We start from the raw sequence: 25448 nt of genomic DNA on the forward strand, positions 1-25448 counted from the left end.
TGCTGGGATTGGACGCATAAAAACGAGGTCCTTCTTTTAGAGCTGCCTATTGTTTGGAGTTGAGATGTAAATTTCCTCTAATTTATGGTGAGGGTTAGCATGAGACTTTTGGAGAAGGGTTGGCTGGGGCCTCTGACATGTGCAGACACCACAAAGCCGCTCTCAAAGTTTTTTATAATACATTTTGACCCATCTGTAGAGGTCAGGTGTACCTTCAAATTTTAAAGTTACTTTTTCAAAAGAAAAAAACAGAATCATCTAAACTAAACAAAGGGTGGTGGAATGGACGGCGGGGCGCCTCTCGGAAGGCTCTATTGCCTGGAAGCTTCACACTACAGCTGTCTCCTACTTGCGAGCCGCGGAAATTAAAAGCTTTATCCCTCTCTCTTTCTCTCTCTAACATTTTTTTTTTGTCTCTAAACTTTGTGGCAACAAGATCCAAAGCCCAGCTGTGACCACCGCGCTCCTAATCACTTTCCCAGGTACTTCCTCTTAACTTTAGTTCCTCACTATAAATCTCTCCACACTCCACCATTATCAATCATCACTCACTTTTTCTCTCCCCTTAAACGCCATTTCCCCTCTTTTTCCAATGGCTTCTTCTCTGTCTTCTTGTTGGGCTTTGACACTGCTTATTTGGGGTCATTTGGCTGCGGCCTCTATGGCCAATTTCTACTCAGATTTTGATATAACTTGGGGAAACGATAGGGTATTGAACAATGGTGAGCAGCTTCACCTCTCACTAGATAAGTATTCTGGCTCTGGTTTTCAATCCAAGAATGAATACCTCTTTGGGAACATTCATATGCGCTTGAAGCTCGTACCAGGCAATTCTGCAGGCACTGTTACTGCCTATTATGTAAGTCCTCCCTCCCTCCCTCCCTCCCTCTCTCTCTCTCTCTCTCTCTCTCTCTCTCTTTCTCAATCATGCACTAATTGTTTCAGTTAGTTCAGACTTTACAGAGAGAATCAATAGCAGTGAGATGATGGATTTTGATGTTGGGTTTTTGCAGTTATCTTCACAAGGCCAGACCCATGACGAAATCGACTTCGAATTCCTGGGGAATTTGAGTGGAGACCCTTATACCCTCCACACCAATGTGTTCTCTCAAGGGAGGGGAAACAGGGAGCAACAGTTCCACTTATGGTTCGATCCAACCAAAGACTTCCACACCTACTCCATCTTGTGGAACCCAAACCACATCAAGTAAGAACTCTTTCTCTCTCTACACACTCACATTCATCTCTCTCTCTCTATATATATATATAAGAAGTTGGATTCTAAATATAAATTCCGATTCGAACAGGTTTTCAGTGGATGGTACGCCCATAAGAGTGTTCAAAAACGCAGAGCATTTAGGAGTTCCCTTTCCAAAGAACCAACCCATGAAGCTATATTCGAGTCTGTGGAATGCTGATGATTGGGCCACAAGGGGTGGTTTAATTAAGACTGATTGGTCTCAAGCTCCTTTTGTGGCTTCTTACTCTAACTTTGAAGCTGATGCTTGTGTTGCTTCTAAATCATCAGCATCTTCTTCATCTCCATGCAAAGAGGCCTCTGGTTCAGCCTGGTTGAGCCAAGAAGCCTTGGACACAAATGGGCAAGAGAAGTTGAAATGGGTTCAAAAGAATTATATGGTCTATAATTATTGCACTGATACCAAACGTTTTCCTCAGGGCCTTCCCCCTGAGTGTTCACTCTCTTCTTAACTCACATCTCATACCCGTCATTCTTTAAATTTCATTATACCCGCATTGGAGGTATCATCACATCGTTTATGTATAATTGTTTCCCCCCATTCATATTATTTTAAAATGAAATATTCGTTTTATTTGATCACAAAACTATTGTGGGGTCCATTCTCCTCCCCAAATCTCTCTCTGTCTCTCTCGTGGCAAAAAGGCCGTGGCCTTTTTCTTTTCTTTTTTTGAAACTATTGGCTCGTGGGTATTCAGCAAAAACAATGCGGATTCCTTTCTTCTTCCTAGCGCTCCATCTCTCTATTATAAAAATAATAATAATAAAAAAAAAAAAATGGAAAGAGGCCCCTTACTTAATATGAGGACGTCACACCTACTTCTGTCTAAATTTGGTGATTGTGAGTGTGGAGAGACAAAAAGTTTATATATATATATATATATATATAAAACAATCCAATCCATCAAAGTTGACATTTAATCTCTAACGTCAATTGTGACCTCCCGTGACAAGCATAGATGTACTCACATCATACTATCCTATAATAAAATGCCTGCTGTCCTTTATCTCTTCCAATGTCTTTCCCAAAACATAATTTTTACGTGAAAATAAATCCAATAAGATAAGAGTAGAGCAGCGTTTAAAAAATCGTCTCGCCCGGTTCGACTCGGAATTCACGAAAAAGGTACTGAATCGGTTCAAAAATCGGGAATCGTCTGGTTCTAGAGAGAACCGAACTATTCCGCACAGTGACTCGCCGATTCACTGTGCAGAATCGGCGAGTCCGTGAAGAACACAGGTTGCACAGTGTTCTTCACGGATTTTTTCAAATTTGTCATTTTTTTATCATTTTTTTTGTTTTTTTCGACATGTGATCTGTTTTGCAGGATGTAAACAGCTTTATTCAGCTTTTTCAAGGATTAAATGGTGGAAAAATTGGTTGTTTTTGGATCAAGAAAAATTCGGGGTTTAGGGTTTCTGCCATTTCTGAAATTTCATGCCAAATAGGGCATGAATCTTTCAAAATTTGTAGGCATATTGATCTTAAAGCTATAAATCAAAAGCTTTTGTTACTAATTTGTGATAATCGTTGAGAAAAATAGAGTTTTTTGGAGATTGAAGGCTTCGATTCACAAAAACAGGTAAGAACTTTGGGTTTTTTTTTTTTTCCGCCATTTGATTTATTTCACGGCATATTTTGAACAAAATGAGTTCAATAATTAGGGTTTTTAATCTTTATTGTATCTAGTATGATTTAAAATTTTCAATTTTACGTAATCTGGTCAATTACAGCAAGAAATTTGATATGAACAGTGAGATGTCTGCGGAACCAAATTCCGCTGTTTTTTTTTTTTTTTCCACCTTTTGATTTTGTTTTCATGATATATTAGAAATAATGTGTTAAAAATTTAGGTTTTTGATTCCTTATATTGTTGTTTATCAGAAAATATAGTCAATTGGATGTAATTTATTCACTTGGAGGTGAATTTTTGAGTTAAAATCGCTTATGTAAAACGACTCTGTAAAGAACAATTTTATTTATTTATTTATTTTTTGTGTGTGTAGCCCATGATAGAATTTTTTGTAATCTATGATCGAATTTTTTGTAATCCATGATCAAAATGTTTGTTTTTTTTTCTTGTAATCCATGATCGAATTTATTTTTTATTTTTTATTTTTGTAACCCATGATAGAATTTTTTGTAATCCATGGTCGAATGTTTTGTAATCCATGATCGAAATGTTTGTTTTTTTTTGTAATCCATGATCGAATTTTTTGTTTTTTGTTTTTTATGTAACCCATGATAGAGTTTTTTGTAATCTATGATTGAATTTTTTGTTATCCATGATGTAATTGTTTTTTTCTTTTTTTGTAATCCACGATCGAATTTTTTGTTTTTTTTTGTTTTTTTTTTTGTAATGCATGATCGAATTTTATGTAATCCATGAACGAATTTTTTGTAATCCATGATAGAATTTTCTGTAATCCATGATCGTCTTTTTTGTAATCCATGATCGAATTTTATGTAATCCATGATCGAATTTTTTGTAATCCATGATAGAATTTTCTGTAATCCATGATCGACTTTTTTGTAATCCATGATCGAAATGTTTGTTTTTTTTACTTGTAATCCATGTAATCCATGTTTGTAATCCATGATCGAATTTTTTGTGTTTTTTTTTTTTTTGTAACCCATGATTGAATTTTTTGTAATCCATGATCGAATTGTTTTTTTCTGTTCTTGTAATCCACGATCGAATTTTTTGTTTTTTAATGTTTTTTTTTTTTTTTGTAATCCATGATCGAATTTTATGTAATCCATGATCGAATTTTATGTAATCCATGATCGAATTTTTTGTAATCCATGATCGAATTTTTAGAAAATTTATGATTTTTTTTTTTTAATCCATGATCGAACTTTTTGAAAATTTGTTAATTTTTTTTTTTAATCCATGATCGAATTTTTTGAAAATTTGCTGTACTTTTTTTTTTTTATTTCTTTTTATCCATGATCGAATTTTTTGAAAAATGATGATTTTTCGAAAAGATGTGAAAATCGTGATAAAGTTTTGATTATCATGATGTATTAAACATTTAAACCCAATTTTTAATTTTTATTGTTTGAGTTTGCTGTAATTTTTTTTTTTTTTTTTCAAGATCGAATTTTTTGAAAATTGATGATTTTCCGAAAAGATGTGAAAATCGTGACAAGGTTTTAATTATTATGAGGTATTAAACCATATTTTAAAATTTTATTGTTAAAGTTTTTTTTGAAAAAATTGTATGTTGATGGATTATTTATGCAAAAAAATGCATGTTATTATATTTTCAATACAAAACTGTATTTTTTTATCTGTTGTTCATGGAGTTTTTAGTTGGAATGACTGATGTTAGCCGGCTCTTTGAAGAATTGTTTTTATTATTAATTTTTTAATGCAAAAAATGTATGTTCTTGATAATTGAGTTGTAGCCATGTTTGGAGCTTGCATTTTGTATTATTCTAAATGTTTGTAATTGATATGTACGAAAATATTATTGTCAAAAAAGGTATTTTGCAATAACAAATAACAACGAATATGACTACATGAACTACCGCAACATATTATCACTACATATGGTGATTATTTTTCTTTTTGAACTGTCAGGTTAATTTAAACTTTTTATATCTTAAAACAGTTGAATCATGTCAAGATCTACAGAAGACCCTGCATGGCAACATGGGGTCAGACTTGATCCCAATAAGAAAGACAAAATTATTTGTAATTACTGTCAAAGAGTGATAAGTAGTGGGGTACATAGGCTCAAGCAACACTTGGCAGGGGTTAAGGGAGAAGTTTCTGCATGCACTAGTGTCCCTAGTAATGTAAAAAAACAGATCGTGGCAATTCTTAATGCTAGCAAAGGTAAAAAAATTGCCAAACATAGGATGAATGAGGAGATAGCTAGTTTATATACACCATCAAGCAGGAATGATACAGAAGAGCAATATAATTATGACCTAGAAGAGCAATATAATAATGAGCTGGACATGGCCACAAGATTGAGTTTACATGAACAATATCAGAGGGAATGTGGGTTTAGAATGCCTAGTGGGTCTAGCTCAGACATGCATGGTGGGCCTAGCTCCGATATGCATGGTGGGCCTAGTTCAGATATGCATGGCGGGTCCAGCTCGAGCATGTATGGCGGGCCCAGCTCAAATATGTATGGAGGGGTTGGTGGCAATATGTATCAAGAAGAATCAGTTGTTGAAGAAATTGTTTCTAAGTTACCTAGGAGTGCCAGTATTGCAGGTCATGGTCGTAAAGACCCATTTCTCTCAAAGCCTAAGTCACAACAGATGATCCTAAAAGGCATGGTTAAAGGTACAAGAAACATGTTAGGGAGATATGTTGGTAAATGGTTCTACGATAAAGGGATTCCCTTTGATGCAGCCAATAGCCTATATTTTCCACCTATGGTTAGTGCAATCCAGAGAGCCGGGCCCGGGGTAAAACCCCCGACGGCATATGAGCTCAGTGGGCCAATATTAGACGAATAGGTAGATGAAGTTAAAAAGTGGATTGAAGAATATAAACAGAGTTGGCCAAGGACAGGAATTACTCTCATGAGTGATGGTTGGTTGAATAAAGTTAGCAAAAAGGAGTTTTTAAACTTCTTGGCCTATTCCCCAAAAGGTACAACTTTTTTGTCTAGCAAAGACGTATCAGGGACGAAGAAGGATGCAAACTTCTACGTACGACTATATGATCAGATAGTGGAGGAGGTGGGGGATAAGCATGTAGTCCAGTTTATTACGGACAATGCGCGTGCATGTGTTTCTGCGGGCAGCAAGTTGATGGATAAGAGGAAGCATCTAGTATGGACCCCGTGTGCTGCACACAGCATCGATCTTATGTTAGAGGAAATCGGTGAGATCAAAATTGTGAAGGAGACTCTAGATGAAGCAAGGTTGGTGTCGAGATTTATATACAACCACTCGAAAATATTATTTCTGTTTAGAGAACACTCTAAGAAAAAAGAGATAATCAGGCCTGCCATAACCCGCTTTGCGACCGATTACTTAGCTGTGGACTCCATTCGACAATCTGAAGGTGCATTAAAGAGATTGTTTACTTGTGAAGAGTGGTTAAATGACCGCCTCTCGAAGTTCAGTACCGGTATAAAAGTGGACAACATAATCTCAAATAGGCTGTTCTGGTCTCGATGTTCCAGTGTTGTAGAGGCCACTGCCCCTTTGGTCACGGTGTTAAGAATGGTGGATGCTGATAAGAAAGCTACCATGGGTATCCTTTATGAAGGTATTGAGAGGGCGAAATCAGCTATTGGGGAGAAGTGTAATTTTGCTAGCAAAGTGATTGAGATTATAGAAAAGAGGTGGAACACCAAATTCGGACGTCCAATTCATTATGCTGGTAAATATATATTTATATCATTACAATGTTTCAGTTTAAATCATTTTTTTATGAAATTGTAAATGACATTTTTCTACCTATATATTTTTTAGGTTACTACTTCAACCCAAAATTTTTCTATTTGACACCTGAACAACCCCACAAGATTATGGAAGGGGTCAGATACATCATTGCAAGGTTGGAGAGAAGCCATCGAAACCAAGTAGCAGCAATACAAGAGGTATTATTTAATGTTTGGGTAAGAACTTCATTGAGTTGTTATATTTATGAGGAATAATGCACTAAAACGTAATATATTTGTTTTAGCTTGCTATGTATAGGGATGCTATAGGATCCTTCGGAACTAGACTTGCCAGAAATTCTCGAACTATGATGGATCCAGGTTATCCCCTCGCTAATATTTTGTTTATTCATATATTTAATCTTATGAATTGTTCTTGCCCTTACAATGCTTTTTACATTTTAATCCAGCTGAATGGTGGGAGATATATGGTACTGATGCACCTCACCTAAAGAGGATAGCAATCAAGGTGCTCTCCCAGACATGTTCTGCTACTGGCTGTGAGCGCAACTGGAGTACGTTCCAATGGTTGCACACTACTAAGAGGAATCGACTCGCTTCATAAACTAGTCTACGTTCATTATAATTTAAACCTTAGAGAGCGACAAATAAGAAGGAAGCTTGAAGACTATGGGCCGATAGACTTAGACACAATATTTGTCACAGACACAGCAGACCGATGGGTAGTAGAAGAGGAGGAGCCAGTGTTGTACAAGAGAGCGTTCCTTGAGGCTATCGGTGATGAAGATATTGAAGAAAGTGATGAGCGGCATGAAAGAGGAAGCAGCCAGCCAATGTATCCACAATATGTCGGTGATATTGTACCTAATGAGGGAGAGTGGGAAGGGGGTCTAAGAGAAAATGAGAGAGATGATGATTCTGAGGCCACCCTATCCCAGCCATATTATTCACATATCGAGTCCCAACAGCAACAGTGTAGGGATGAGCACGACAGTGCAGGTGAGCATGAAGGATGGACAAGCTTCGGGGATTTTGGATTGGGAACACAACAAAACACTAACACTCAGGGATTTGAAAATAGTCAGACGGCCGCTAATATCGATGATTCGTTTTTAGATCGAATCAATGAATTGTCAAACGAATTCAATCAATGACACCAGCGTGACCAAGAAGAACAACAACGTCGTCTATCATTTATTTTTAGATCGTATGTTACTAATTTTATGCTTTATTGTAGTCCATGTATGTTGATATACTTATTCCATGATAATTCTATGTTTATCCTTTTGTGTGATGTAAATTAAATGTTGAATGGCGGTTCATGCAGGGGAAGAACATATCAATATTCGCATATTCATTCAAAAACATGAAAATTCTTAATGGAGTACCCTCATTTTTTATTGAATTCCTAAAAAACAATATTTATAATGAATTTTAATAATTTTTTCGGATTTTTTTGAAGCTTTATTCTGACCGATTCACCCGATTCCGATCCGGATCGCCGATTCGCCGATCCGGATCGGTTTTTGGAAAGCCCGATCCGGGTCATCGATCCGTTTTTTAAACCATTGGAGTAGAGCATGGAGCCACAAAAATATATATTGGATTGTTTATCAAGATATCATTTTTTTTTGTACAAGGCCTATAAGAAGCCACTACGCAATGTCTCGGAAAAAAATGAATAGTATTTTCCCCTATAGGTTTGGCGTCGTTCAATTTTTATGGATGGCGTGAAAAATCAACCGCACCAAACCTATTATATCCATTGCGGTCGATTTTTCATGGGAAAATCACGTGAAACCGCAACAGCTCATGTTATGACTTTTTCGGCTAAACTGTAACGTTTCTATCAAGAGCTATTGCAAGTGAAATCACTATTCATTTGCACACCATTGCATTTTTAAGGGTTATATATATATATATATATATATATATATATATATCATATTAGCCATATAGTTAACAACGACAGTGTATGCTCAATGCCCCAGATTGAACATGAGTTGAACTAATGATTACGATTTTATTTTGTATTTGAATTTGATTTTTTTATACAAATCCAAACCATTTGAAATTTTGAACGTCTATTATTTAAAAATATGAAAATATAATATAAATATCAAAAAAATAATTTATCAAAGATAAATTGACCAAAATACCTCAATAATATTTAGGAGTATTTTAATCAATTTATATTTTCTAAGTTATTTTTTAAGATTTTTATTAGGTGTATCTTGATGAGAAGAATTGATCCTTAAAATTTTATGTGATTTGGATTCGTAGAAAAATATTAAAAATTATATTACAAAATGAGGTTGTGACTGTTAGATCGGCTTAAATTCAATCTGGGTCATTGGGCTTACACTTGAAAATAATAATAACAAACTGAGAGTCAAATATTTGGAATTGTATAATATGAGACCATATACCATTGTTACAAGAAGTTACAATCACTCATAGCCATTAGATGTCAAATTAAGTGGATTAAGCGTGTCAAGGAGTTTGAGAAACTTGCTTTTGAATTGAGTGTAGTCAATGACACATATACAACAAGCTAATTTAAAATCTGATGGATAAGAATGATTGTGACTTCCTTATAAAAATATAAATGATAATATTGTATGCTTTTCTCAAATATGTATATGGTTAGATCTTAATATTTAGGAACTTAGAATCTAATTCTATTTGAGAATGGTGAAACATCCCAAACTTTCACTAAAAATATTCCAGTAGTCAAGATTTCAAAATTCTACCTTAAAATATTTGACAATGCAGATGTTGATTGTGGCGTTGGTTCGTTATGATTAAAACATAATTCTCAGTTAACGGTCGATGTAATCTTGGGCGGCGACATGTCAGATGGCCGACAACACCACTAGCAGCACTGGCGCCACTATAGGTGTCATTGTGTCCAATTTTAGCCAAAATGTGGTTGTTTGTAGAGTCAACACTACCACCATCATCGTCCAAGCAATGATGGTTACTTTCAGCTGGAATCCAAGTTCGACAATGGGCAGTGATTACAACCAAGAAGGAGCAGAAGTAGTTGATGGCCTCATTCAACGATGATGCCCCCATCCCCCATGAAATGATGATTACTTCTTCCTTCAGTTTAAGCATTTTGATGTCGAGCGATTGGTGACAATTTTGGCCAACCTAGGCCTGATGCTGTTGATACTGGCATCAGGGTGCTACCCTAGCATTGGACACAATGATGACTCTTCTACACTCGCATTTTGAAGGCATCAGTATGGTGACTCGAGCCACCACCCTCCTGGACGTTACTTTCCTTATTGATGACGCTAGTGTCCCCAGATTCATGTCGACACTGTGCCGAGGCCATCCTTAGTGTTGGTGTTGTTGGTGGATGCATTGCTTTAAGATTCACTCTGCATCAATTTAGAGTGGTTTGTTCCATATCTTTCCTTATGTTAGGGCCATTCTCAATCTGTTAGAATTCTTTTCAAAGTTCTAGGTTTAGGTCGAGTCTTCATGACAAACCATACAACACGGGGGTGGGTGTTAGGGTGCTAGTTTTGAAATTATGGGTAGTTCCAGGGTTTACGGAGGCTGGCTGGAGGTTCTTCGGCTTCCTAGAGTTTCTTCATTCGGGATCAGGGTGTCTACATGTTTAGATTTGGTTGTGGTTTGTATAAGGTTGCAATTTAGACAATCAAAGTAAGGTGCGCCTCCAATTTTATCACAAGATATAATTATGGTATAAATATTTTAAGGATGGCTAATAATCTTTTCTCATCTTTAATTATACAATTTTAAACTTTAAAAGTAGTTCAAATCAAGTTGATCTATAAAAACATGAAAATCTTCAAAATATATAGCGTAGATAATATGTTTCAATGTGCATTATTTTTGGGACTTGAAATCTGTTATTTTTATTTCCATTTCCATACATCTTGATGTCGAGAAAATCAATTAGAAAGTTTTCCAGCATCAAAACAACCTTTTTTGATGGATTTTTTAAATGCACTTTAATTCTGCATTTTAAGGTTGCAACCTTATATAAATATTTCCATTGGATTTTATTGTTCCTATTTTTAAAGAGAAGAGTCTACATCTTGTGTTTTTTTTTTTTTGGTATTATTTTTTATTTATTGCATTTTTACCGTGAAATGAATGTGCAGCACTCAAATAGGACAACGATATCAATATATACACAAATTCAATAATTCTATCGAATTACATAATATAGTAAAATATTTTCTGGACTATGTTTTGATTTTAATTATCTTTTGGATATTTTTTGAATTTTTTATTATCTCCGGGTGGGCGGGTCAGCTGAATTGATCTATATCGCTAGTTTGCCAAGCAGTGTTCACAAAACCGAGTGATTTAATTGTTAATTGCCCGGTTAAATCGGAACCGGCAAGTGGCCGGTCCCAGTTTTGGGCGGTTTTGGTGATCAACCAGTATTTAAAAAAAAATAAAAAATGTATATAAATTCTTAAAAATAAGGAATTTAATTTGTAATGCTTTTTTAAATATTCTTTACATTATGGTGGAGATTAAAAATTGTTTTGGTTATTAATACTCACTTTCATCTTTTTCATAATATTTTAAAAATACCACAAGGCACAATTCGTTTCGTTAAAATCCATTTTTTTCATTAATTTTCAACTTTTTTTTTAATGTGTTTTGTTTTAATCATTCTTTATATGTTTTTCATATTTTAGTTTTTTTTTTTTTGTATGTTTTTAATTTATTTTTCAACACTTTTTTGACCGCTCGGGACTTGCCCGGTTAGAACAGTTGAATCGACTGGTTTACCGGTTAGGCCATTTAAACCGCTTCTGGTCTCATGTTTGGTTAACCGTTCCGGTTTGATTTTGCGAACATTGTTGTCAAGTGATTGATTAAGCTGCCGAGCTAATTTTGGAAATAAATGTAATAAATAATTGGAAACGTATACAATAAGACCATTTACTTCTAGTCGTGTTCAAATGAGCAAATCGGGCTACTCGGCCCAAGCCTGAGCTGCGTAATCGACCCGAGTTGGGCCTAAGACTGGAACATGAAAAAAGTGTTAAAAATTTTAAACTATAAAAAATTAAGAAATATATGTTTAAAATAAAATAAACCAAAACACATACAAACAAGGTAAAAGAAGTCGAGAAAAATAGGTTTTGAAAAATCAACTTGTGGTGGTGGTGGTGGTGGTGAGGGGGAGGGGGGATATTTTTAAAATAATCTTAAAAAGATAGAAAAATAAATATTCATTGCCAAAATACTTTCCAATCTTTGTTAAAATAATATAACACATAAACAAACATGTTATAAATAGATTTTTCTATTTTTTGAATTTTTTATAAATTTTAAATTATTTTTAAGATCTCTAAGCTGGACCCCCCCCCACTCGAGACAACTCGCCGCTACTGCCCGAGCCCGAATAACTTGGCCAATTTTTTGAACACCTTGGCCAATTTTTCGAACACCGGCTTACTAGCACATTGGTCCTTTAGTTTTCAAATAGGGTAATTATGAGCATGTTATTAATTCGACTTCAATCTAAGAAAACAAGTTATTGTGACACATTCTATCGCATCCAAAGGGTAATTAAGAGTAACTCTGACATGGGAAAGATATAGGATCTCATGTAATCCTTGTCCAATTAATGTGCTAAATGTGCTACGAGTAGCTCAGTATTTACGCTTCCAAAAATAAAGTATGCATGCACGGTTCCTTGTCAGTGCTAAGGACGGCCCATGGTAGTGAGCCCCAAGAGTGATCAAGGGAAAATGCTAAAAATGCTGCAGTTTTATGAATAGGCGTAGCTATGGCAACGGGTCAAGTTGGGTAGTCCCAAACCCGACCCGATTAAGCTTCATAAGGATCCGATTGGGTCTTTGTAGCTTGGACCCAAACCTAAGTTAAGAAATTAAACTCTTTATATATATATATATATATATATATATATATATATATATATATATATATATATATATATATATATATATATATATATATATATATTGTACATTGGGAAAGTATTGAACGAGATCATTTACCTTTTATACATAGTAGTCACAATAATCTTGACCATAGAGTAGAAAGTTGGGTTGTTGCAATTATTCCATTGGCCGAACTCAAACTTTAAAATAAATTTTTTTGAATTTTGTGACACATCCAAAATATCAAATTTCTCATCAAATGATTTTAAGGAATTATGACCACTTTGTATTAAAGGTAAATGGTTTCATTATATATAACTCTTTATATATTTTTATATTACTTTATATTATATACCTCTTTATATATTTTTATATTACTCTATACAAAGTCGAATCAGGTCTACCCTAACTTAGATTCAACCCAGTCAAGTAGGATCCATGCCAGAACTGATCTAGGATCAATCCACCATGTATGAGACATAGAGCAGGACCCAGATCCGACCCAATTGCCATCCATCTCAATGTTATCCAACTAGAGATAAAAAAAAAGAGAGTAAAGATTTTGCAAAGAGAGCGAACTAGAGAGAGAATAAAAAAGAGAGGAAAGTTTATGTAGGTCCATGGCTCTAAATCATCTAATTCGACCCTATCTAAAAATTTTCATTAAAAGGTGTTGTTTTTATCTTCAAGTATTCTCAAATTGATCATCTCGACATCAAGATGCACGGACAAGAGAAAAAAAAAAGATTTTAAGTTTTAAAAATAGTGTAATTTGTAATATATTTTTCAACCGTCAATTCAAGTTTTCATAAATTTGCCGATCAACACTATATTTTTAGCTTTTAACTTTATAAATAAATATAAAAATATATTTTAAGACTATCGCAAAGATTTCCCATGTTTAAACCACATTTGAAGATACTATTCGAGGGTAGGTTCTAATTTGATTGCTTAGAGCGTAAGATATATACAAACCGCACCCAAGAAAAAGAATCATCTAAACAAAACAAACAGGTGGAACGGACGGCGGCGGCGGCATCTCACGGAAGGCTCCATTAGCCAGAAGCTTCATACAACAGCTGTCTGGTAGCTGCGAAACGCGGAAATACGAAGCTCTATCCCTCTCTCTCTCTCTCTCTCTAACAATTTTTTCATTGAAGCTGATGCTTGTGTTGCTTCAGCGTCATCTTCATCTCCATGCAAAGCTTCAGCCTGGTTGAGCCAAGAAGCATTGGACACAAATGAGCAAGAGAAGTTGAAATGGGTTCAAAAGAATTATATGGTCTATAATTATTGCACTGATACCAAGCGTTTTACTCAGGGCTTTCCCCCTGAGTGTTCACTCTCTTCTTAATTCACATCTCATACTCATCATTCTTTAAATTTCATTAGACCCTCATTGGAGGTATCATCACAATGTTTATGTATATTGTTTCCGCCTATTCATATTATTTGAAAATGAGATATTCGTTTTATTTGATCACAAAACCAATGTGATGTCCATTCTCCTCCCCAAATCTCTTTTTTTCTTTCTTTTTCTCTCTTTCCCTATCACGTTCTTTCTTTTTCTCTCCTTCCCTATCTCGTTGTCGTGGCAAAAAGGCTGTTCTTTTTTTTTTTTTTTTTTGCTTTGTACCATCCATTTAACAAAGGAATTTTTTTTTCATGCGGGCTGGACCTCATGTCTACACATACGGTCCAAAAAGTATAAAGCATCCATCTTTAGGTGTTCCATCTATAGACCATGGAAGCTAAGGGTCCAATGTTTTCTTACTTTTCAAAATATATTTTATTTATTTATATTTATGATCTCCATGTTAAGTATTACATGTCCTTAAAACTTAAGTCTAAAATTCCATTTTAAAAATAGATTTATTAACATGCCTGCATTTTGAGCTTGGCCGCATAAAAACGTGGTCCTTTAACAAAATCAATGTGAATTCCTTTCTTCTCTATAGAGCACTATCTCTCTATAAATGAAAGGAAAATTATACAAATACAACATTTACTTTGAATTTAACGAGGTCACAACCACTTTTGTTTATCAGATTTAAAATCGGGTGATAGTAAGTGCGTCACTAAATATAGTGAAAGTCATTAAATATAGTGAAAGTTCAAAAATCAAAAATTTCGAGTTTTTTAACATAATCCAATTTGACATTTAATGGCTAATGGTAATTATCACTTCCTTGTAATAAACATAAATGTTCTCACGATAGACAGTCCCATAAAAAAATGTGTGATTTGTCCTTTATCTCTTTTCAAATGTTTCTTCCAAAAAAGAATTTATAGATAGAAATAAATCCATTAAAACCAGAGTAAAGCTTACGCTGCAAGAATAATATTCACTCGCCTGAGTAAAACCTTGCCTCAAGGCACCTTAAAAATTTAAAAAATTGGGAATGTAACCTCCTCAACCTAGCGAACCAAAACAAGTAAAATATTATTTGGATGTGTTTGAAAATAGTAATAACAAACTTAATTGAGAGTGTCAAATATTTGGAATTGTACACTATAAGACCACGTAACCATGCTATAACGAAATTACAATCACTCGTAGCCATTAGATGCCAAATGGAATGGCTTATGTATGTCACGGAGTTTGAAAAACTTTTCCTTGAACTTTGAGTATGGTCAATCACGATTACAACTATCTAATTTAAAATATGACAGATAAAAATGATTGTAACCTCTTTATATTAAAAATAAAGTAATGATCCTATAAGACCTTCCTCCACCCATATGTCTAGGACTTCAAAGGATCACCATTAAATTTGGCACAAACTCCGAGAAAAATTATCGCATGGGTGTGGGATTTGACTTTTTTAAATATCCATACCAAATTTAATGGTGATCCTTTGAAGTCATACACACATAGGTGAAGAGGGCCTTATAGGATCATTTCTCTTAAAAATAAACGATAATATTATATGCCTCTCCAAAATATTTATATAGTCAAATCCTAGTATCTAGGTTTTTAGAATCTAAATTTATTTGAGAACGGTGGAACATCCCAAACTTTCGCTAAAAATATCACGGTAGTCGGGATTTCAAAATTCTACTGGAAAATACTCTTTAGAAGAACTTTTACTCGACTGAAAGAGTAAATGTACAATGTGTTGAGAAGATGATACAAAAAATCACCTCCCATTGACCTATGGCATTACTCTAAATGCCAATGGCTATTTTTGTGACAAGAAATATAGGATCACATAAAAAATAACCTTCGCTTCTACAAATATCTCATGGAACCCCCAAGTCAAACTAAAAAGATGCTTAACCGCTTTTTTATAGTCTAAGTTACAGAATTTGCCCTTTTAAAAAATTTGAAATTTAAGTTTTTAATACTTAGATGTCATCATTTAAAACTTAGGTAGTCTTTATTCGTCTTGAAATGTTATCTTTTTAAGTGCATAAAAAGTACAACTAGAAACGTTTTTTTTAGTGATATGAGAGTTGTAAAGGTTTCGTCCCCAAAATTTGAAGAGTGTGGTTTCTATAAGGTTGCAACCTTAAACAATTTAATTATGGAGCACCTCCAAATTTTATCGTAAATTTTGGTGTAAAAAATTCTTATGATTATCTCAAAATCTATTTCTATATTTAATTATAAAATTTTGAAATTTAAAAATAAAAAAAATCAAGTAGATCTATAAATATATTAAAATCTTGAAAATGGATGGTCTAGACAATGTGTTGCTAGATGCACTATTTATGGGACTCAAAATCTTTGTTTTGCACATTCATACATCTCGAGATGGATCAATTAGAAGGCTTTTCAACATTAAAACAACCTTTTCGGATAGATTTTCTTAGGTACATATTTAATTCTACATTTCTAAGTTGCAACGTGATATAAATTTTTTCTAAATTTGAATTCCAAAAATTAATTCTAGATGAAAGCATACCCGAGGGAGTAAAAAAAAATTGAGTTCCAAAAATTAATTCTAGATGAAAGTTTACCCGAGGGAGTAAATGTGTGTGGTACTCTCAAAGGAGTAGAATATCTTTTGCCATGATGAGACAATATCGCAGTTCTACGGCTCCAAGTTATGTTACTCAGTGTTTGCAAAATCGAACCGGAACGGTTAACCGGTCATGGGGTCGAAAGCGGTTTAACCGGTAAAGCGGCCGATTCAACCATTCTAACAGGGCAAGTCTTGGGTAGCCAAAAAATTGTTGAAAAACATAAAAAAGATGCAAAAAAATCAAGAAAAGCATGATTAAAACAAAACACATTCAAATGAAGTTAAAAATTAATGAAAATATGGGATTAAAATCAGTAGTAATGACCAATTTTTTTTTAATATTTATTATAATGTAAAAAATATATTACAAAATCAAATTTCTTATTTTTAACATTTTATATATATTTTTTTGAATTTTTATTTTTAAAATACCAATAGATCACCAAAACCGCCAAGCTAGAACAGGCAAAAGACCAGTTCCGATGTAACGGTCGAACTTCTGGCTAGAATCCCACCGGAGAGACGAGCGAAAGCTACTATTTTTTATTGTAAAAAAAAAGAAAAACGAAAAGCGAAAAAAAAAAAGAACACAACCGGGAAAAATAATCAACCGTACCAACAAAACAAAAGGTTGGGGAATGGATGGCAGCGCCTCATGCAAGGGTCTATAGGCCAGAAGCGTCCTCGCAACACAGCTGTCTCCTAGTTGGAAATACGAAGCTCTCTCTCTCTAACACTTTTTTTCTCTCTAAACTTTATAGCTACAACTTCAAGGCCCAGCACCCCGCTCCCACTCATTCCCTCTCATGCTTTCCTACATATTTCCTCTTAAACTATAAAAACCCAGCATCTCTCCACTGAATAGCACCGTCCCTTGTTCAACACTTCTCTTATCCGTCATCTCTCTCCCCCTTAAACAACAATTCCCCTCTGCTTTCAATGGCTTCTTCTCTGTCTTTTGGTTGTGGCCTCTAAAGCCAATTTCTACTCACATTTTGACATAACATGGGGAAACGATAGGGCTAAGATATTAAACAATGGTGAGCAGCTTCACCTCTCTCACTAGATAAATACTCTGGCTCTGGTTTTCAATCCAAGAATGAATACCTCTTTGGAAACATCCATATGCGCATGAAGCTCGTACCAGACAACTCTGCTGGCACTGTTACTGCCTATTATGTAAGTCCTCCCTCCCTCTCTCTCTCTCTCTCTCTCTCTCTCTCAATCAAGCACTAATTGTTTCAGTTAGTTCAGACTTTAGAGAGAGAATCGATAGCAGTGAGATGATGGATTTTGATGTTGGGTTTCTGCAGCTATCTTCACAAGGCCAGATGCATGACGAAATCGATTTCGAATTCCTGGGGAATTTGAGTGGAGACCCTTATACCCTCCACACCAATGTGTTCTCTCAAGGGAAGGGAAACAGGGAGCAACAGTTCCACTTATGGTTCGATCCAACCAAAGACTTCCACACCTACTCCATCTTGTGGAACCCAAACCACATCAAGTAATAAGTCACTGTCTCTAAACACTCATATTGATCTCTCTCTATCTATCTAAGAAGTTGGATTCTAAATATAAATTCCGATTCGAACAGGTTTTCAGTGGATGGTACGCCCATTAAAGTGTTCAAGAACGCAGAGCATTTAGAAGGACCCATGAACCTATATTCGAGTCTGTGGAATGCTGGGCCACAAGGGGAGACTGATTGGTCTCAAGCTCCTTTGGTGGCTTCTTACTTTAACTTTGAAGCTGATGCTTGTGTTGCTTCTATATCATCAGCATCTTCTGCATCTCCATGCAAAGCTTCAGCCTGGTTGAGCCAAGAAGCCTTGGACACAAATGAGCAAGAGAAGTTGAAATGGGTTCAAAAGAATTATATGGTCTATAATTATTGCACTGATACCAAGCGTTTTCCTCATGGCCTTCCCCCTGAGTGTTCACCCTCTTCTTAACTCACATCTCATACTTGTTATTCTTTAAATTTCATTAGACCCTCATTGCAAGTATATGTTGAAAATTTTAGGTGATAGGCCTCTGATACCACTGTTAGTTTTTATGGATGTCCTGATATTTGAAAGCACGCGAGGTTACGCACTAATTATTGATAATTGAAAGAACGCACTTATGGAGAGAAAAAAAGTACACAATTGATAATTGAAAGAACGGACTTATGGAGAGAAAACAAGTACACAAGGAGAGAGAGAAACAAGGTTGCACTAGACTAGTTCCCTGCACAGGTTGCACATATCTCAAAGAACGCACTTATGGAGACAAAACAAGTACACAAGAGAGATGGACACCAAGTTGCATTAGACTAGTTTCCTCCACAGTTCGTGGTTATCTAATTCATAGAGCCCATATGTATAGTCTCGACAATGAGCAAAACTACCCATTACCTAGAAAGAGGGATAAGTACCGAACACGTGATAGATAGAGGGGATTACTACCTATATCTAGAGAAAGTGCTTATTACTTTTTTTTTTTTTTTTTTCTTGCTTTTTCTTCTACTTGCTCTTGCTTCGTGCATTTGCTTCTTCTTCTTGCTTCTTACTTCTTGCTTCTTTTTCTTCTACTTTTTTTTTTCTTGCTTCTTCTTCTTCTACTTGTTTTTTCTTGCTTCTTTTTCTTCTTCTTGCTTTTTGCTTCTTTTTCTTGCACCTTTTTTTTCTTGCTTCTTCTGCTTCTACTTGCTTCATGCATTTGCTTCTTCTTTTACTACTTCTTTCTTGCTTTTGCTCTTTCTTTCTTTTTGCTTTTTTTTTAATGCCTTCTCATGGCATCATCATAAATTCGGACTTCAATGTCCTGATTTTTTAAGCACTATCTTTTATGCCTTCTCATGGCATCATTATGTCTTTTTATGGCATGACAAACTATCAGTTCTTCCAAACACAATTTTCAATTTCTTCTATTATGTTTCTCATTAGGCACCCTCATGCCTTTTCAAGACATCATTATGCATTTCTATTTTCTCGACTTCATCATGCCTTTCTATGGCATGACATCATTATACCTTTCTATTTTCACGACTTCATCAAGCCTTTCTATGGCATGACAAACTAAGACTGCAATGACCTATTTTCTTTTTTAAAAAATCAGACAAACTAAGACTGCAATGTCCTATTTTTCTTTTTCAAAACTCATTTTTCCTATGCCTACATTAAGCATGGATTTTTCATCACGCATTTCCATGGAACGACAAACTAAGGCTGCAATGTCTTATTTTCTTTTTCAAAAATCATTTTTCCTATGCCTATGCCATGCATAGATTTTCCATTATGCCTTTCCATGGCATGACACACCAGGATCGTAGAGTCCTGTTTTTCTTTTTTTCCCCAAAAATCATTTTCATTTTCTCATGTCACCTTTTTAGAATTTTTTATTTTAAAATCTCAATTTTCTGATTTCATATGAGGACTACTCATGTCCCATTTTTAGAATTTTTTTATTTTTTAAATCTCATATTCTGAAAACTTTGAAAAAATACGACATCAATAGCTTTCCAATTTTGTTTCCCCATTTCAAATTAGTAAAAAAAAAAAAAATGAAACACTATCGGACAACTGTTACTGTGTGATGTTTGGATGGTGATGAGGGTAGGCGAAATCACTGTTCATTTTCGTCTATAACGTTTTGTAGTATCTTCCATATATATATATATATATATATATATATATATATATATATATATATATATATATATATATATATATATATATATATATATATATATATATATATATATATATATATATATATATATATTTTATACTAAGTTCTTATCTCCTTATTTTCTTCAGATAAGTAATCCTGTTCTATAAATTGTTTGCTAAGTCTTTTTTCTTCTGTAAGAGTTAAGACTTGAAAATCCATTTCTGAGTCAGTTATTTCTGGTTCAGATTTTTGTATGGACCTATATTGTGAGATGATAATATTTTCTCTCGTTCTATATAGACTTTCTAAGTTTGGATTTATAAAAGAAGTAGAACTTCTTGGTAATTCTATTATAGGTTTTGTAGATGATTTTATTTCAGAATCATCTTTACTGTTATTTCTTCTATTGTTGGTAAATTGGATTTCTACTTTACCATTAGGATTTTCTAATATTCTTTCTGGAATATTATTTATTCTTGGGGCTTGGTACTGATGATTTTCATTGTAGATTGACCATGATTCGGGTAGAATAATTTCTGACCATTCTATGGTTTTTGGTATAATAGTATTAGATTTTTCAATATTGGTTTGGAAAAGTATTATTTTTCCTCTTGTATCATGTTGTAAAACATTAGGGCATAATGTAGTCATAACTTTGTAACATATTCTATATACTATGGCTAAATTTTGAGATCCTGGGATCATATCGAACCGTTGGGTTTTCAGGTTTAGGGTTAATACCTTAAGGATATTTGGATCTTTTAATGATATAGAATAATTTGGGAAGCAATTAACGTATACTGGACCATTACATAAACTAGATTATACCATACCTAATAAGGAATCATTAAACTTATTATGTCTAGTATCTCTTAAACATACTAATATTGAATTATTAAGTCCTAACCTGGTTAATGGTTTAATAACTACTTGTATTAAACCTATATGAAGATAATTGTAACTTTTATCATTATGAGATTGTATTATTTTATTACTTAATAACTGAAAATCTTCCTGGGTACTTGTTACTGATAAAGTTTGTTCTACGGTTTTTATAGCATAACCTACTTTGAAGTTAAAAGATCCTTTTTTATATATTTCTATTTCGGGAGTACTTGGTGTGCTGGCAGTTTCTGCCTCTTCTTCAAATATTTTCAGTAGTTGTTTTTCTAGCTCTTCTTTGGTGGCTCTAGGATTTTGCTTTTTCATTATGATAATATATTCCGCTAGACTATTTGGGTTGGAGTATGAATGAGAGCCGTATGCTAATGGGATTCTTTTGAGCTGTATATTGTCTGGTTCAATATTATGGTAGACAAAGACGTCCCACCATTTTATGGCAATTTGTTTGCCTAAACATGGCATATATTCAAAATTATTCATATTATTTAGGGATATCACAAAATTCCATTTAACAATCCATGGTACCTGATACATAGCAATAAAATATAAGTGGTAATCTATATTGGGGTCACTTCCATTGAAGTCAATAAAATGGTTTTGAGAGAGTTGCAGAGGTTCAGGAAGTATTTGGGTTAAAGATCCCCATGTTGCAAACCAGTTACGAAACCAATTTGGAAATGGAGTGTTTATAGGCATTTTAAACTGTAAGAACCAAGTGTGAGAATTATATGGGTTTTGAAGTGTCAGTATTTTATGCCAAACATCTATGTAATCAGCATGTCTGTAGTATTTATTTGGAAAATCAGGAGAATATATTCTCTTGGCTTTGGAAGGGTCTGATCCCCAATCTTCAAAAGATAATACTTTCCTTATTTGTAATTTTGAATATGCTACTATTTTTGAATTCTTTTGACTATAATGTACCAAGGAAATAGACTCTGTTTCTAACAGAATCATTTCGTACCATTCTCTTGTTTTGGTACCTACAGATGGACAAAGATTATTGCATAAGTAATAATTATATTCCTCTTCGATGACAATTTTTATTAATATAAACCATTTTTGAGAAATAATTTTATTTATTAAGTTTACCGATATATTTTCTTCAACTTCTTTGGTTTTGAAGGTTTCTGGTTCTTTATCACTAGGATCTGCTAGTTGATCGAATTCGATTTCGTCTGTATCAGTTACAGCTTCTGATATGTCATTCTGTAATTCTAATATTTTGATTCTAGTTTTTAATTGTCCTATTTCTGTTTTTATTTCATTTACTTCTTTTTTTAATTCAGATATTGTGGGTTCTCTTTGAAGTATATCTTTTTTATTAATTCGTTTGAGTATTTCAGCAAAATTGTAATCCTCTGATGGTTTGAGTAATGGAATTGGTTTATTTTTTGCTTTTGTTAATGTGATAAATTGGGTAATAATTTCTCTTTTTTCCGCTGGATCATTTATTTTTTCTATAAGGTCTAATATTAATGTATCTTCTTTGGATAACATATTACAGGAACATTCTTCTATATTCTGTTCAGATCCAGATTGTTCTGTTGAGGACATGAAATAATCTTCATCTTCTATTTGTCCTACCATTGTAGTATCAGTGGAAGATTCAGAAGAATCATCATTATATATTTGTATTATATCATATAGTTTATTTTTAATGGATTCTTCTAAGATTATAGTATCTATTTTCTTTTTTATTTTACATTGGCTTTTATAATGGCCAACTTTTCCACATTTATAACATACAAGTAATTTCCTTTTACCCTTATGGTAATTGTATTTTGGAGAGAATCTTTTTATGAATTTATCTTTCTTGTGTTTTTTATAAGATTTCTTTTCTTTTCTTTCTGTCTTATATTTTTTCTTTTTATGAAATTTATCTCTAGATTTTTCTATATGATATCCGAATTGTTCACAGAAGTCTCCTAATTCTTTTTTACCAGTCATTTTTTGTTTATCTAATTGTTTCTTCAATTTCATGTCAGTACATAGGGCTTATCCTTCTGCACATATCTCTACAGATAATTCTCCTAATGTATAAACAGAATATAGTATGATTCCTTTATTTTTATTTTTTAATCTAGTTTTTACTTTTTCTGCAAATAAATATGATAATCCAGCAATGAATTTTTCTTTCTAATGATCCTGCTGGCTATCTTCTCTGCTTAATAGTCTTTCCTTATTTGTAATTTTGAATATGCTACTATTTTTGAATTCTTTTGATTATAATGTACCAAGGAAATAGACTCCGTTTCTAACAGAATCATTTCGTACCATTCTCTTGTTTTGGTACCTACAGATGGACAAAGATTATTGCATAAGTAATACTTAGCAATACTATTTGGGTTGTCATTCACATGTCTGGATTCTATGATTGCATCAGCAACAAAATAGGTTTCAAGATATGGAGTTTTGCTGGATAAAGTTAGTTTCTTTGGTGTAGAGGTTTGGAAAACTGGAGTTGGAGGAGAAGCGGAAGGTTGGCTTGAATAAGTTGGATAATTGATATTTGGGGAATAGGAAATAGGACTATTATTGAGTGATAAAGCAGGTTCTATTCTTATTGGTGACTGGGTAATTTTACTGGAATGATATCCAGTGAGGTTTCCATAGGGGCTTTTCCCCTTTGCTCAGGAGTAGAAATATTATTATTTTTATTCATATTTGCATAAAACAAAGTTAGTGGAAAAGATAAAGCTGGTGGATCAAAATGATCAGTGTTGCCCTCCCTGCAAAAATTCACGAGTAAGAAAATTAGGAAGATGGTTAGTAGTACCTTTTAAGTGTTCGATAGAAATATCAAAGGATGATAATATTGCCTGCCATCGAGCAAAGATTTGCTTAGAGACAAGGTTTTGCACATCCTTAGTAAGAATATCAGTGGCGGCTTTGCAATCTGTTCTCATAAGAAAATGTGTATTAAGTATATCACTTTGAAATTTAGTAACACAATGAACTATGGAAAGTATTTCTTTTTTCACGATAGAATAATTTTGTCGAGTAGAATTCCAAGTGTTAGAAGTATAGCGGACTAGTTGTTCATTAGAGTTTATTCGTTGTTTTAAAATACCTCCTAATCCTAATTCAGAAGCATCACATTCTATTATTTTGAAAGCATTAGGATTAGCTAGATTTAAACAAGGTAATTCTTTAGCTTTAATTTTTATTTTCTTTATAGCTTGAGTATGTTCCTCTGTCCATTTAGGAGGATTCTTTTTAAGCCGTTCGTATAATGGTTTAGCATCTATAGCCAAATTTTCGTAAAAGTCTACTATATAATTTAAACATCCTAAAAATCTTTGTAATTCGGTTTTTTCTAAAATAATATCAGGAAATTTATCAGCAAATTGAATGGATCTTTCTATTGGTATAATTGTACCATAATGAATATGGTGGCCTAAAAATCTTATTTTTGTTTGGAAAAGATTTATCTTTTTAGCAGATACTACTAAACCTGCATGTTTAATTGCTTGTACAAATGTATGAATATGTTTAAAATGTTGTTCTATAGTATTTGAGAAGACTAAAACATCATCAATATATACTATCATAAATTTATAATATGGGTTAAATACTTCATTCATTATTTTTTGAAATTCTGATGGAGCATTTTTTAATCCGAATGGCATTACGTTCCATTCATATTGTCCAAATGGAACATTGAATGCAGTTTTATATTTATCTTCTTATTTTATTTGTATTTGCCAATAACCAGATTTTAAATCAAATTTAGAAAAGATTGTAGCAGTAGCAAGTCTATCTAGTAAGTCTTTTTTATTTGGTATTGGATACATAATCCATTGTAAAACTTTATTTAAAGGTTTATAATTTATTACTAATCTTGGTACGCCTCTTTCTTTTTCCGCATTTTTATTGACATAAAAGGCAGCACAGCTCCAAGGAGATGCACTTATTCTTATTAGATTTTTGCTTTGTAATTCATCAATTTCTTTTTTACAAAATTCTAATAAGGTTGTATTGATTTGTACTGGTCTAGCTTTGGTAGGAATTTTTGATTCATCAAACCCCTTTTCGTAAGGTAATCCTACTATATGTTTCTTTCTTGCTCAAAAGGCATTAGGATGGTTATTACAAATTACTGTTTCTATTTGAGTTCGAAGATTATTAATGTTTGTTAATGAAAATCATCAGTACCAAGCCCCAAGAATACATAATATTCCAGAAAGAATATTAGAAAATCCTCATGGTAATGTAGAAATCCAATTTACCAACAATAGAAGAAATAACAATAAAGATGATTCTGAAATAAAATCATCTACAAAACCTATAATAGAATTACCAAGAAGTTCTACTTCTTCTATAAATCCAAACTTAGAAAGTTTATATAGAACAAGAGAAAATATTATCATCCCA

General features: G+C 33.5%; 3 protein-coding genes across 3 annotated transcripts; all 3 read left to right on the top strand.

Annotated features, from left to right (window-relative positions):
- The first annotated feature begins 528 nt into the window (after positions 1 to 528).
- Positions 529 to 1845, top strand: LOC148783089 (xyloglucan endotransglucosylase protein 1-like). The gene is made up of 3 exons (XM_088857923.1): positions 529 to 859; positions 1014 to 1207; positions 1308 to 1845. The coding sequence occupies exons 1-3, from the start codon at positions 593 to 595 to the stop codon at positions 1708 to 1710; spliced, it is 864 nt and encodes a 287-aa protein (XP_088714049.1). The 5' UTR covers positions 529 to 592; the 3' UTR covers positions 1711 to 1845.
- A 3427-nt stretch (positions 1846 to 5272) lies between these two features.
- Positions 5273 to 7962, top strand: LOC148783090 (uncharacterized). The gene is made up of 4 exons (XM_088857922.1): positions 5273 to 6615; positions 6708 to 6835; positions 6922 to 6997; positions 7087 to 7962. The coding sequence occupies exons 1-4, from the start codon at positions 5808 to 5810 to the stop codon at positions 7239 to 7241; spliced, it is 1167 nt and encodes a 388-aa protein (XP_088714048.1). The 5' UTR covers positions 5273 to 5807; the 3' UTR covers positions 7242 to 7962.
- A 9397-nt stretch (positions 7963 to 17359) lies between these two features.
- Positions 17360 to 18612, top strand: LOC18447892 (putative xyloglucan endotransglucosylase/hydrolase protein 25). Its single transcript, XM_006857978.4, has 3 exons — positions 17360 to 17690; positions 17825 to 18018; positions 18109 to 18612. The coding sequence occupies exons 1-3, from the start codon at positions 17637 to 17639 to the stop codon at positions 18464 to 18466; spliced, it is 606 nt and encodes a 201-aa protein (XP_006858040.3). The 5' UTR covers positions 17360 to 17636; the 3' UTR covers positions 18467 to 18612.
- The last annotated feature ends 6836 nt before the right edge of the window (positions 18613 to 25448 follow it).

The sequence above is a fragment of the Amborella trichopoda genome, chromosome 2, assembly GCF_054954075.1.
Source record: "Amborella trichopoda isolate Santa Cruz 75 chromosome 2, AtrichopodaSantaCruz75HAP2 v2.0, whole genome shotgun sequence".
Taxonomy (NCBI): domain Eukaryota; kingdom Viridiplantae; phylum Streptophyta; class Magnoliopsida; order Amborellales; family Amborellaceae; genus Amborella; species Amborella trichopoda.